Consider the following 13,649-nt stretch of genomic DNA (forward strand, 5'->3'; position numbering starts at 1 on the left):
TGAGGAAGAACACCTGGAGGAACACCTCAGCACCACCACCACCACATCTGCAAACAGCTGCCTGGAGTGCACCCCGAGGCTGAGGGAGGTTTGCCTGAGGTCTCTACACCCTACCGAACACAGAAGGAGCTGCCAGGACCACCACCAGCCCCAAAAACCAGAGAAGGAGATTGGAACTATGGCAGTCCATCCAGTTCCAACCCTGCCATGAGCAGGTTGCTACACCAGGTTGCTCCAAGCCCCATCCCAACTGGCCTTGAACACTTCCAGGGATGGGACACTCCAGGGATGGACTAGGCAACATCTAACAGTTCCTTCTAAACCAAACGATTCTTTGATTGTCTGATTCAGAGCTCTGGAATAGCAGGGAGCCACTCCAGGAGCTCCTCCGCACGTCACCCTGCTGCCAGGACATGGGGATTAATGGATCTCTATCCAGGCACCTCATTACCAGAGATAGTAAAACTGGAGCAAGTTCAAAGAGGAGCAGCAAACGCAATTAGGAGCTGGAGTGAATTAGGAGGGGAGGTGGAGGGAGCTGAACCTGCAGGGCTGGATAAGCCATGGTGGGGCTGGAGCTGCCTACGACATCCCAGGAGTGCAGGCACCAGGCAGGGGGGAGGCTGTTCCAGTGGGAAGTATTTTGAAGGGAGGGCACAGGACACTGGGGACAGGGAATCACACCAAGACACCAAAGGCAAGCAGGGAAACACCCAGGAGACCCAGGGATGGAAGTAATCATAGCACATCATGATATAAAACACACAATTTCCAAATTCCCATCTCCTTCACCCTCTCAGCACTTCATCCTGGGGATGGTGCCCACGTCCTGCTGGAGTCCCTCGTGCCCCCCCAGCCTCTGTCTCCAGTGTAGACCTGCAGGCAGATGCTGCTGCATCTTGTTCATTATGGAAAGCTTTAGAAATAAGCATCACCTTTCCTTATCCATCCCCAGGAGCAAAGATGCTTTTAAGGAAAGCCTGGAGCTGGTGTGGAGGGGGTCACTGTGAGGCTCCAGAGAGGATGGGGACAGGGAACAGCAGCTTTCAAAAGCCTTTTCATGGCTAAGCCGAGGGCTGGGGCCATGTCCCTCCGTGATAAAAGTGTCCCTAAACAAGGCTTGGCATATCCAAAGCGATGGCAAGGAGCAGTCCTGAATAGAGGGACCCTGGGAAGCTCCCGAGCTCCGGTGGTTTTCCAGCCGCTGGGGAAGGTGGGGGATGAGCGGCACACGCCCTGCTCCCCTCGGCTCCAGCGTTGCTTCCCTGGCTTAGAAATGAAAAGGGAGAAAAAAACCCTTTTGTGTGTCCAGGCAAAGCTTGGGGAAAGGGAGGGGAGAAAAATTGGGGGGGGGGGGGGGGGGAAAGACAACATGTGGGTGGTCTGCTCAGGAGACTTTTGACTTTGTTTTTTTGGCTATTTTATTTCTTGGCAGAAAGAACTCCTGGGGCTGCTCAGCAGAGGGTATGGCCAGATCACAGGAGCATCCTCAGCCCACCCAGGGGCCAAAGTTCAGCTGGCAGCTCCCAGCTCCGAAGGGTTTCGCATCAAAGCTTGGAGGAGTCAAGAGAAATTAAAGTCAGAAACGGTCCAAGGCAGGGGCAGAGGGCACTGCCGGCCCCCTGAGGAGAGGGGGGGCATCCCACAGGGATGCTCCAAACACCCCGCTCGCTGCATCCCTATACAGCCTGAAACCGGGAACAAGAGGATAAACAGGATTTTACGTTAAAAAATGAGTTTAAAAGGCTCAGCCCAACATCCAACGGGACGCACAGCCGGGATTTCCCAAGCTGGGCTATGCCGTCTTCGCAAAATCCCGGCTGCGTGTCCCGTTGGATCCGCAGCGAGCCGGAGCCGGTCACCTGCAGTGACCCAGGTGTGCTGGCAGCCGTGCAGGGGAGCTGGCACCGGCTCAAAGCTGCGGGGGCCCCGCGGGAGCCGCGTTTGGAGTCGGCAATGCACCGGCGGCCGCCTCTGAAAGCACCTCCCAAAGCTCCGGGAGGTTGATTTTCGCTTCAGTTTTTGTGTGAAATGCAAAACAGCTCCTTAAAATTTGGGTAATTCAGAGGCTGTAAATCCTTCTGCCTCCACCTTCCTGATGGACTTGGTTACCATAAGAGGGATCCCATATTTCTTCTTCTCAGTACTTTGTTCACCTCCTGAGCTTGTTTTGGGGAGCCTATTTGTCTTTGAGGGCTCCTTGCAGCCTGAGAGTCCCACGGGCTGTAGCTCAGAGGACCCCAATTTCAGCCCTCATTATTTTGATGACCATGTCAGTGCTTGAACTTGACCCCCAAACACAGAGGAGCCACTGACCAAGTGCTTCAAGATACTTGGCTGACCCAAGTCTGGCACTTTGGCTTCTGTTCCAAATTTTTGCCCACTGCAGGCAAAGCTTATATTCAATAAAGCTTTCCATCAGCTGAAGGATGGCAGAAGGGCTGAACTTTGCCATCCCAGAGCTACCAGGCTGATGCAGCTGCGCTAAGGGAGATGGGACCCTACATGGGAGTTGTGCCAGGGGTTTTGGCATCCCCAGCCCATCTGGGGCATCTGGACTGGAACCAGTGTCCTGCCCAAAATGGCTTCAAAGCTGGTGCCTGTCAAGTGACACAGGACAGACCTCCCCATGTCTGGACAGTGACAGTGACCATTGCTCTGGAAGAGCCTGGCCCTGCCCCAGTGACTCAGCCCTGCAGAGCCCACGGTCGCTGCCAGCACCGAGCCAAGCTGGCTCTGCAGGTTGTAGTGCCAGGTCGTCCCTGCTGTCACCCCTCCTGTTAGGGAAATTTCCCTGGCTGACCATGCAGAAGCCACTTTGGCATCTCCACGGCCACACAGCTAACAGAGCCCCCTGTGAGCCCCTCTCATCACCTGGCAAAATTTGCCATGACAGAAGTGATGAGGGCTCAAGGCTGACCTGCCAGAGCCAGGCCCAGCTGCTTCCTCTGCATCAGGTTTATTCCAAATTACTCTGCAGCAAGATTCCAGCAGCCCCAGCCAGGCTCGCTGGGGACATCAGACCAGCAGCCTCACTATAGCACCACGTTACAGCACAGCCCCCCTGTCTCCAGTGCCTGCCATGGCCTTGCTGCCCCCTCCCAAAGATTCCAGGCTAAAAATACCCTGTTTCCAGCCGGGAACACACGGCTCCCAGGGCTGGGAGCTCACTCCCACACGGGCAGTGACCCCTGTGCCAGCCGCTCGCCGCAGAGCCCACAGCACACAGCTAGGGGAGCTGAGCCGTGGCCACCGTGCCCTTTGCAGTGCACCCAGCCAGGCAGGGACAGCCAGGCAGGGAGGGGAGGGGACAAAGAGAGAGCTGGCAGCACTGCCCAGACACGGCTGAGCTCCCCCTCCATCCACAGCAGAGCAGGCACAGGGGGATAGATTTCGGTGCAGCAATCCCCTGCACGCACACACCACAGGCTCCAAGAAAATTCCAGCCTCTTCTCTCTCCCCTCCATAAAATGCCATAGTGCACCAAGACACAAACAGAACAAGCCAGTGTACAGAATTTTTCAGCCATTTTGATCATGTCACACACTGGACACCACCAGCACTTCCCGATGCTGGGGCTGCTCTTGGAGGCAACACTCAGGAATAAGGACAAGCATCACCATTCCTCTTTCTCCCCAGTCCCAAAGCAAAACCCTGCAACACTTCCAGCAAAAATGGCAGCAAAAAATAGGCTCCAGGCACAACAGCACTCCGGGGCCGACCCCAGATGGGGATGTGCTCCTGCTCCCAGCCATGAGCAGGGCAGGGGACACAGCTCAGCAGCCAGATAGGGACTGGTGACCCACTCGGCCAGTGACACATTCCTCCCCCTGCTCCCATCCAGCAGGACATATTTTCCATCCGTGTCAGCTCTCTGCACCAGCCAAGTCACACACAAGCGCCTGGTGACACTCTCCAGGCGCCCGAGCCCTCCCGAGCCAGGGCTGGCAGCGAGGAAGAGGAGGGCGACTCACATGTGATGAAGTAATCCTGCTGCCGCTTGAATTCCAGGCCCATGTAGTTGGGGCTGAACTCCTGGAACTTGATGGTGAAGCGGATCTCCTGCTCGGGCCGGTTGCACGTCACCAGCACGTTGGGGTCCATGACGGTGCTGCAGGCATCCGCCTGCTCCTTCCTCACCAGGTACAGCTTGTAGTACTCGTAAGGCTTGGACGGCTCCGCCTTGGGGCAGATAATGTCCAGTTTATCCCCAATCTCTGGGTAGATGACCAGCCCCTTCCCAGTCATGAACCTGGAAGAGAGGAGGGTAAGAGGTTACCACGTGCTGGAGCAGAGGCCACACCAGCCCAGCCCACTCCACTCTGACACCATTTTTGTGCTTCAGCTCTGCTGCTCCCCCTCTGTAAGACAGGTTTTGACACTGAAAACAAGTTCTCCTCTTCCCTCACCATCCCAGCCTGTTCATGGAGCCAGCACAGGCTCCTGCTGACAAAATCAGGGCTGGCTTGGGTCAGTCCGGCTCCCCAGCCATGATAAGGGTGGGCACCTTTCCCGGCCCCAAGCCTGGCATCCAACTGGGAATGAGTCTTCCCACAAAGGGCTGGGAGACGCCGCGGCTCTGCCCGACGGCCAGGCAAGGAGCTTCCTGCAGGGACAAGCAATAATTAGGCATAGGGAGAAGTCCTGACAATGGGGTGAAGGGAGGGATCCCGTCCACGCCCCAGCTCCCTGAGGAATTCCTGTCCTTAAATGGAAGGGAAGGAAGCATCCTGCAGGACAACTTCTACTGAGCCAGGCTCAACAGCGTGCCCAGGAGCGTGGGAGGACCGGATGGAGAGGAGCAAGGAGGGAGGAAAGCTATTCGGGGCTGGAAGGCAGGGCATTGGGAAGGGTAGGAAGGCAAGATGTTGATAATTAACATTCGGATCTCATTATGGTGGGGCAAGGCACTGATTAGGTTTTTTTCAGCGTGAAGGAGAGGATTAGGGCAGCAAGGAGGGAAGCAGCAGATCATCTACTTTGATGTAGGCAACTAAACGCGTTCCTGATGGGAGATAAGGTGAGAATGGATTTTCCTGCAGAGTTATCTCTGGGCACGGCAAACGCAAAGTGAGCACTTTGCCAAGGCTGCACAGCCACGCTTCCCCTTCTGCTGTCGGACACAGCCCATCCCTGTGCCAGCCCACCCCGGAGATTGGACGGGGCTGGGATATCTTCTCCCCCAGCCAGCTGCTCCGGCTGGAGCTGCAGGCTCCATGGAAGGAAGATCAAACACACAAGACCAACCTGCTCTGTGGCTCTGTGCAAGTCTTAGCAAGAAGCCACAGAGCTGGAACCAGCACCAGGCCCTTGGCTGCAGGAGCATAGCAGATCCACAGGCTGGGCTGGAGCAGGCAGGCGGAGCCAAAGCCCACGCACCCCCAAGTGCCCTCGGCACAGGCTCTGGAGCTCAGTGCCAGCTGTAGTAGCAGGGCAGACATGCAGACATCATCTGCACCTCGCCTGCAGCTTGCCAGGTCAGAGGAGCATCCCAGGCAGCCAGAGCACGGCACAGGGATGGCGGGCACAGCTCCATTACAGAGCTGGATTTAGAGGGGTTACAGGTCCATCCTCCCTGCCTGGCTGCAGCTCCACATCAGCTCCCGTAGTACCCAAAGCAGCACAACGGGGCAGCTGGGATCACCCCAACCCCAGTACCAGTGGCACAGCAGCACCTTGGCCATGTGAGGTTGCAGGGAATTTTGTACAAGCCATGATTCAGGCAGATGGTGACCAGGAGACAGTGGGAAACTTGGCCCCTGGAGGGTCTTTAGGGACGCAGGTGGGATGCAGAGCCCGCCTCCATCCAGGCACTGCCATCAGGTGAGCCATGCTTTGCTTCACACTACCAAGTAGGTCACCTGGCCAGTGGCCAGCAGGCACTTCCAAAGGCTTGGGAGCGATAAAGGCTTCCCCACCCACGGCCAGAGCCCTGATGCAAGGCCGGAGCGGGAGCAGGAGGCGGGAGCAGCCCCTGTCCCTCCCTCCCCGCCCGGCCGCAGACACGCAGCGCAAGTGAACACTTGCACGGGTTCCCACCCCGAGAGGCAGCTGGATCCCACACTCCTTTCTCCACGGTTGGGCTGAGTCAGAGGCTTCCTGGCACAGGATTCTGGAGTGACTCAAGCTCCCTCCTCCTGCTCCTGCCAGCTCCCTCCTGCCCAGAAGATGCCAAACAGGAAGCCACAAACAAGTCAAGCAGATGTCTTGCACCGCCGGAGCAGGAGAAGAAGGCTCCTATCCACCCTCATCTCCATACCAGGAGGACCTATCACACCTCTGTGGCCAAAACCTTGGCCAACACCTGCAAACCAACCGGTCCCTGGGCCACCAGCCTGTTGGGATCAGGCCAAATGGATTTGTAAGCAGGGGAGGGGCCACGAAGCAGCTGAGGGAGCTGAGAACCTCCCAGTACCACATCCTGCTGGCACCTCTTCATCTCAGGAACTTCAGGACTGAGGCCTACCTTAGGTTTATGCAAGGATAAAACAAGGAGGCAAATCCTTTCCACAAACACTCAGTCTCAGCTCCAGAAGCACAGAGCTGCTTTCTGGGAACTAGCTCAACATCTTCCAGATCCACACAAACATGGAGCAAGACAGAGCCACTTCTCTGTGCATGGAGCTTTTGCGCTGCTCCCTCCAACTGCTGTTCCCCACCTGCACACAGATCATTCTCCCTGTGTCCTCCAATTTTCCTGAATTTTTTCTCCTCCATTTCCCCTCTTCTCTAACAGCAGGGCCGTTTCCAGATGACAGCCTGGGCAGCGCAGGAGAGGAGATAAACCTGAAGCATGTATCTCGAAGCCCTCACGCAGCTCTTCCAGCTTTTCACCACACACAGAGACCTTTATTTCCCCCAAAAATTCTGCTTTGTCACAAGAACAGCTTGTGATGATCGTCCTAGGGAAGACCAACAATAGCTCCCACTATGCCAGAGGCTGGTTCTCTGGGAAATTCTCCTTTAAAATACACAGTGAAAAGCAACATTTATCACAAGAAAAGGAGAGGAAAAAAACGTCCAAAAATTGTCACATGCTGCCTGAACACACGATTTCAGCCAGTACTGGAGACAAGGTATTTTAGTTCCAAGGGATGGTTGAAGACAAAAAGGAATTACACTCTTGACTTGTCTTCACAAGGACATGTCTTCAGATTTATCTTAACCCGGAGGAGTGAACAGAGCAACTCTTAAATTAACAGGGAAATTCATCGTGCCCTCAGAGAACCCACTGTAATTTCAGGGAGGGAAGGGGGAATCTGCTGTTCTTCTGGAAAACACAGCTTGATTTCCCTGTTTTAAGGTGGGACGGGAAAAAAAAAAAAAACAGAAAAACTAAAACTTAGCTCAACCTTAAGGCTGGAACAACTCTCAGCATTAAGAATCACCCTCCTATACCTTGCCCACCACGCAGGAGGAGGAAGATAATGGCTCCAGCTTTATTCCTGCCCCATTCCTGAAGTGTCCAAGGCCAAGTTGGATAGGGCTTGGAGCAACCTTGCATAGTGGAAGGTGTCCCTGCCCATGGCAGTGGGTGGAACTGGATGAGCTTTAAGGTCCCTTCCAACCCAAACCATTCTGGGACCCTGTGATTGGCACCATCACCAGCTCACAGGTAACATCCCAGCATCATTCTTCCTGGTGTCCAAGGGGGTGGGAATGACTAACTACAGCCACTAAAGCTTAAAACAAGTATTTTTTTGCCAGCTGAGCAGGTGGAGAGGGCTGGCAGCTTCATCCCTTAAAGTCTCTGAGGTAATTTTTGGGTGGCATCCGTGGCTGGCCACCTGCAGAGCCCGGGGACCAACCTGGCCATCCCAGCCAGGCGTCCCCATCCCCAGCGCCTGCCGGCCCCCAGCTCCCGGCCCCGCAGGTTCCTTGGGAGCGATCAGGTGGCAGCGTCCAATTTCCTCATTGTTTCGGGAGGTGTTTTCTGATGGGAAAGGTGAAAAGGGGATTTGTGAGCCTTGTAAACCGATTCCTCTGAGTTGGGTAAACAACGGGAGCTCTGTTGGCAGCAGGATGCCGGGATGCCGGAGCAGGGAGACGGGATTAAAGTGCAGCCTCTCCCGTGCCCTGAGTTGGGGGGCTGCTGGTGGGGCCCCCAATCCCTTGCAGAGCCCCCCTCACTTCCCCTTGGGGGTCCAAAATACAGGATCTGATGGAGTGACTGGGGGCTACAGGTGGGACCTGCTGGAAGAGCCATGGACTCAGCCAGGGCCCAGTGCTGCAGGCATCCCAGAGAGGGTTTGCTGGGACAGGAGGAAGAACAAGCTAAGGAGGAAAACCAAGCAAGCTGGCCAGAGCACGATCAGGAGTTATACTGGGAATGATACCCCACTCCTCCACATCCCCCTCCCATGCAGGCACCTCTCCTCCATGTGGGAACACACGGATGAGCCAACATTCCCAGCAATCCCACAGATACAAGTGTCCTGCATCTGGAACCTTAAAATCCAACAGTCCCTCACCTCTTCGTTAGGGAAGACCAAAAAACGGCTTAAAAAATCAATTTTTTTAAATAATAGGTTGACATATTTTCCAACTGCTCTCCCCCTGGATCCAAGCATTCCTTGCACCACATCAACCACAAAATCTCTGGGGCAGCATCACCTTTCCCCACGTCCACAGCATACAATGCCCCTCACCTGATTTCAGGCTTGGCAGAAACAGAACAACATTTCCCAAGAACCTTCTCCTTGGAGAAGATGTTCTAACGCTGATGCTGACATACATATAAGATGACATATGCTAAATGCTGTTTGCTTCAAAGAAATCCAAAAATAACTGGATCTTACATGGAGGACGTGTACGTCTGGCAGGGAAGGCTGACAGTGCCCGGCAGAGCGAGACCTGCAGGAGCTGGGAGGTTTCCTGGTGTCTGGGCAGCTGAAGCCCCATGGGCCCAGCTCTCCACACCAACAGAGCATGTGAGTCCTTCCAGATGGATCACAGCTCCCACCCACTGGGAATCTCCTCAAGGAAGGGATGGGAAAGGGCCAGATCCAGTAAAGAAGCCAAAACTCCGTGTTCAAACTGGGTGTAGGATTCTGAAAAACACTCCCGAACCCTGTGATGTGCTGGTGCCCAGCCACACACAGATCCAATCCTGCCCTCTCTGCCTCTCTCATCCAAGCTTCCCTGGGACACAGCAGCCATGCCCAGGCACAGGGGACTCTCTGCCACCAGCCAGAAGAATTAGTCCTGTCCACAGAGCCGTTTTCCAGACCCCAATGCCACACTCCTGCCATTGGAGAGTCCTTGCACTGCTCATCCAAAGCTCCCTTGGTGACACTCAGCTACCTCTGCCTTTGTCTAAATCTGTATTTTCACCAAAAAAGAGAATTGAGAGGTCAGTAGTAAAAACTGGAATCTAACTTGGATGACGTGGAATGTCACAGGTCAAACAGCATCACCAGACAGGGACAACCACATGGTGCTCAGAGAGCTTGAGCTGGGAACATCAGCCACCCCCTGTCATAGGGAGAGGTGTTCCTCCTGACATCAGTGAGACAGAGCAGCTCCCACCCACTTCACTTCACCTCTCCAGAGCAGAGGACAATCAAACAAGAGGAATTACACCTAATCCCAAAGGCCCACCTGATCCCAGCACACCACCAACATCCACAGCCCTGCCCCAAAGTGGTGCCAGTACACAAAGGCACAGCCCCTTTCTCCTGTTTGACTCCCATTCAGCTCTTGGGAACAAAGATACTCCGTGGAAGGAAGTTAATTACAAGTGGAATGAAAAGGTTCCTCCCTCTGTATCTGTCGCCTTCTCGCTCGTCCATCGCACCGCTCATCACCACAAGAGGGTAAATAGGAGCACACGAACCCCCACGCTCTCAGATCCCACTCCTTTCATGTGCTCCTCTATTATTAGTCTCCTTTAGAAGAGCCTGCCATCTTTTTTCCCCCTGCTAATCTATGGATAATTATTTTCCTTGCCCTTCAGCAGCCCTCTTCTATTTCTGCTCTATCCTTTTGGAGCCGAGGTGGCCACACAGAGACAGCAATCCCAGGTATCTGAAAGCAGCTCATATCTCCTCCACTTCTTTGGTCTCTGCTGTTCAAGGAGATATTTTTCACCTTCCAGCCCCCCCAGCTCCTCACCATCCCTGGGAGAGGGAACAGCCTCTGCTGAGTCCCCCGGGGCCGTCCTGTCCAGTCCCCCTCCCAGATACACTCTAAGGCCCTTTTTTTTCCTCATCTCGGGTTTAATGAGGCCCATTCAACCCTCCCAAAGACAAAAGGCCCTTCTCGTTTCCAAACGGATTTACACGACGCATCAGTGAGGCATAAACGGGTCTCCATGGCAACACTCACCGACCCCCCCAGCTCTGGGATGCCATTTTACAACTCTGCTGCTCCCCAAAACCCTTTTGTTGCTTCTCTGCCAGCTCGGAGGCTCCTCGCAAGCTGGTAACCCCTCACCCCACACGTCCGGGTGCCAGGGGTGACATTTTTTGAGGTGAAGTTACAAGACGCCCAAGCCAGTGTCCCCCTGGCACAGACACCCCGGAGAGCTCCGCACTGCGACCGACTCTGGGTCATGGTCAAACCAGGGTTGGGACAGAGAGGAAGGGATGGAAACACCAAGTGCGGGGGAAAACAAACCCAAACTGCCCCTCTGTGCCCAGAGAGGGGGGTGATGCCCAAGGCAGTGTGGTCTGTCCATGCTCAAACACCAGCCCCAGTCACAGCGTGGCTCCCAGCACCTCTCCACAGGGAAACTGGTGACTCTGGTGATTCCCATGGCTTTGGCAATGGCCAAGAGGCCACTCCAGTGCTTCACACAGAGGTCTGGCAAACAGGAGCCTCATGTTCAACACTGGACCATAACTCTCCCCAAGCAGCCTCAAACACTGAAGGCTGAGAGAGCACCTTGCTTACCCTGAGCAGACATGGAAGCAGGGAAGGTGAGATTCAGGGAATGTGGGATGCAGGGAATGTCTCACTGCAGCTCTGTGAGCTTTGCTCACATGCTGCAGTCACTGCCATAGCTCTGAAGACCAAGCCATTGTCCAGCATCTGGGGAACACACCAGAGAGCCCACTTTTTCAGGAAAATACCCACCACTGCTGGGTTTCTCAAGCAGAAAGTCAGGAGCAGGATCCTGTTTTCAACTGCAAACCTGCAGCTTGTGGACAGGTCTGCTTTCCCCTCCTGCAGTCCAGTTCTCCTACCACCAGCCAAGAGCAGAGGAGGGTTCCAGCCATCAGGATGCTGGGAGAACAGGTCAGCAGGCTTCAGGAAAGCTGGCATGGATGATGTGGGATGCCAGCCACACCTCAGCACCTCAGAGCCAGCAGCTGCCACCACAGCTGGTAACATCCCTGGCCCCAGTGACTCAGCCCTCCTGTGCCACGGCAGGGCTGCAGGAAGGGCTTTCTCCCAGAGCTATCCCCATAATTACAGCATGGCCAGGGAGAGTATCCAAGTGCCAAACTCCCCAACAGCCCCAAGAAGGATGACAGATCACCACCACCAAAGGCAGCACCCACAAAAGGAGAATGTTCCCCTTTGTCTCATTGTGGGCTCGGCCAGGATGTATCCTGATGCCAGTCCATCACTTCCAGGAACAGCTGCTGACCACCCTCATGCCCCAAGGAGGAAGAAGAAGAGAAGGAGGAGGAGAGGGAAGGCTCCCAGCCCTCACAGCAGCCGGGTCTGCCAGGAGCAGCCATGTGCTGCTCCATCCTCCCAAGTCCGCGCACACTCCATGCATTCAGACGCTGCACCCGAAATATCTCAGTGCAAACCTAGCAAGGGGGGGAAAACAAAACCTGCTGCTAATTGAGGGATTTTGGAGTCGATTTAATTAGGGCCAGAGCACTGGCGCAGGCTGCTGCTGCCACCTGCAGCACTCTCCGCAGCCGCTGGCGTGGGCTCGGGGGACCCCGGGCTCCCGCCCACGCCCGCCTGGGGTCCAGACAGGGAATGAGGAACACCGGGAGTCCCGCAGGCTCACCCCCGTCACACACCCACTCCCCAAACCCGTTATTTCCCAGCACAATAAGCACCTCCAGCAGCGACGGAACCAAGGGCTCGGCCAAAAAATAAAAAGGAAGAAAAGCCATATTTTCTCCTTGGAGTCGGATCGTCCCGTTCTCCCCTCGGAGGAATCAAGAGGGGCCGAGTTATCTAATTAATGCTGGCAGAAGCGGGAGGCCGAGGGCTGGGGGGCGGCGGCGGCCCACAAAGGCGGCGTGGGGAGCGGTCTCCCCGCCGCCGCCGCCGGCATCCCCCGGCAATGGGGCCCCACGCTGGGAGTGAGGTAAGAGGGGATTCAAAGGGGGGTTTGTCAGGGGTTTTGTTTTTGGAAACGGGGGAGGGGAAGGGGACAGGGCTTGACAAGAGCTGACAGACAACTGAACAAAACCATAAGGGCCATGAATGGCAACACGGCGCTTTAATTGGCGTAGGAATGGAGAGAGAAGTGAGACAATGAGGCTGGGCGGCGGCGGCAGTGGGCACTCACCTTCTCCTACCCGCACCCCAATCCCTACCCCAACAGAGGTTGGCAGCTGGAGGCTGCACCCTGACCCCCATGCCAAAAAACACCACTTAAACCCACGGGGAGAACACGGAGGCAGAAGGACAGAGCCCAGCACACGTCAGGCATCACAAAACCCTGACGGCACCAAGAGCAGCACAGTCCTAGCCCCGGGATGCTGCAGATATTAAATGATCCATCGGAAACAGCTCATGTTCCCGCTCGGCTCCGTGTGTTTTCCGGCTTCGGTTTGGCCACTCGTGCCCTGGCTACAGCCCCGCTCATCCGGAGGACGGGGGGCCGGGAGGGGGAGAGAGGGAGAGGCAGGTTAAAAGGGAACACGGTTGGATCAGCGGGGTTCCCACTCCTTCCCTGACCCCTCCGAAATAAAACGGAGGAGATTTCGTCTCCCGGTCCAAAGCAAAGAATTACTTTGGCAGGGGCTGCGGCGGCGGCCGGGCGCCCACTTGGAAGGGAAAGCAGCAGGAATATGCCCAAGGAACCCAAGACAAGCCCTCCCCGCCAAGCCCCGCTCATTCTCATGCAGATCAACCCCAGGCGGGACAGAACGGAGGCAAATTGCAGCCCCCCCTCCCCAGCACAGGGCTGGGGGCACAGGGAAGGGCGGGTGGGGGGTTCAGCACATCAGACCTGACAGAAACCCCAGTGTTCTCCAAGATCCCCCCTCTTCCCACCTCTCACTTTTCAAGCCCAGTTGGAAAAAAAAGGAACAGAAAGCTAAGAGCCAGAAGGTGAAGTTACAGCTGGTAGTTGGGCCTTAGGAGAGAAGAGAGCCCCTTCCTTCCTGAACCCCAGGACCTGACACCCCACATAACCCTGGCACCCCACAAACACAGTTTGCAGCCAGGAGTCTCTACGGGACAGTAACTGAGTGTTCCTGCTGCTGCATTCCAAGGGGCACAAGAGGGCTCCCCAAATCCCTCAGCTTCTCACTTCACTGGCTACCCCCAAAGCAAGGGAGAGGAGCCACCAGCCTCCCTATTTTTCTGAGAAATACCAGAAAAATAAAGCCCAAACATGTCCTGGGGAGCAGTAGAAACCACAATGCCTCCTGGATTTCCCCTGGCTCCTAGAAGCCCCTCACTGTGTCCCAGGGCTGGGGTTTCCATCCCTGGAGATCCCACTGAGGGCT

General features: G+C 55.6%; 1 protein-coding gene across 1 annotated transcript in view; it reads right to left on the bottom strand.

The window, feature by feature from the left end:
- Window positions 1–13,649, bottom strand: part of EFNB1 (ephrin B1) — a 47,312-nt gene that overhangs the window by 14,735 nt on the left and 18,928 nt on the right. The window contains exon 2 of the mRNA XM_005488203.4: window positions 3,975–4,252. Coding sequence (XP_005488260.3) covers window positions 3,975–4,252 — 278 coding nt within the window. The remainder of the gene's footprint in view (window positions 1–3,974; window positions 4,253–13,649) is intronic.

This window comes from Zonotrichia albicollis, chromosome 14, assembly GCF_047830755.1.
Source record: "Zonotrichia albicollis isolate bZonAlb1 chromosome 14, bZonAlb1.hap1, whole genome shotgun sequence".
Classification (NCBI taxonomy): domain Eukaryota; kingdom Metazoa; phylum Chordata; class Aves; order Passeriformes; family Passerellidae; genus Zonotrichia; species Zonotrichia albicollis.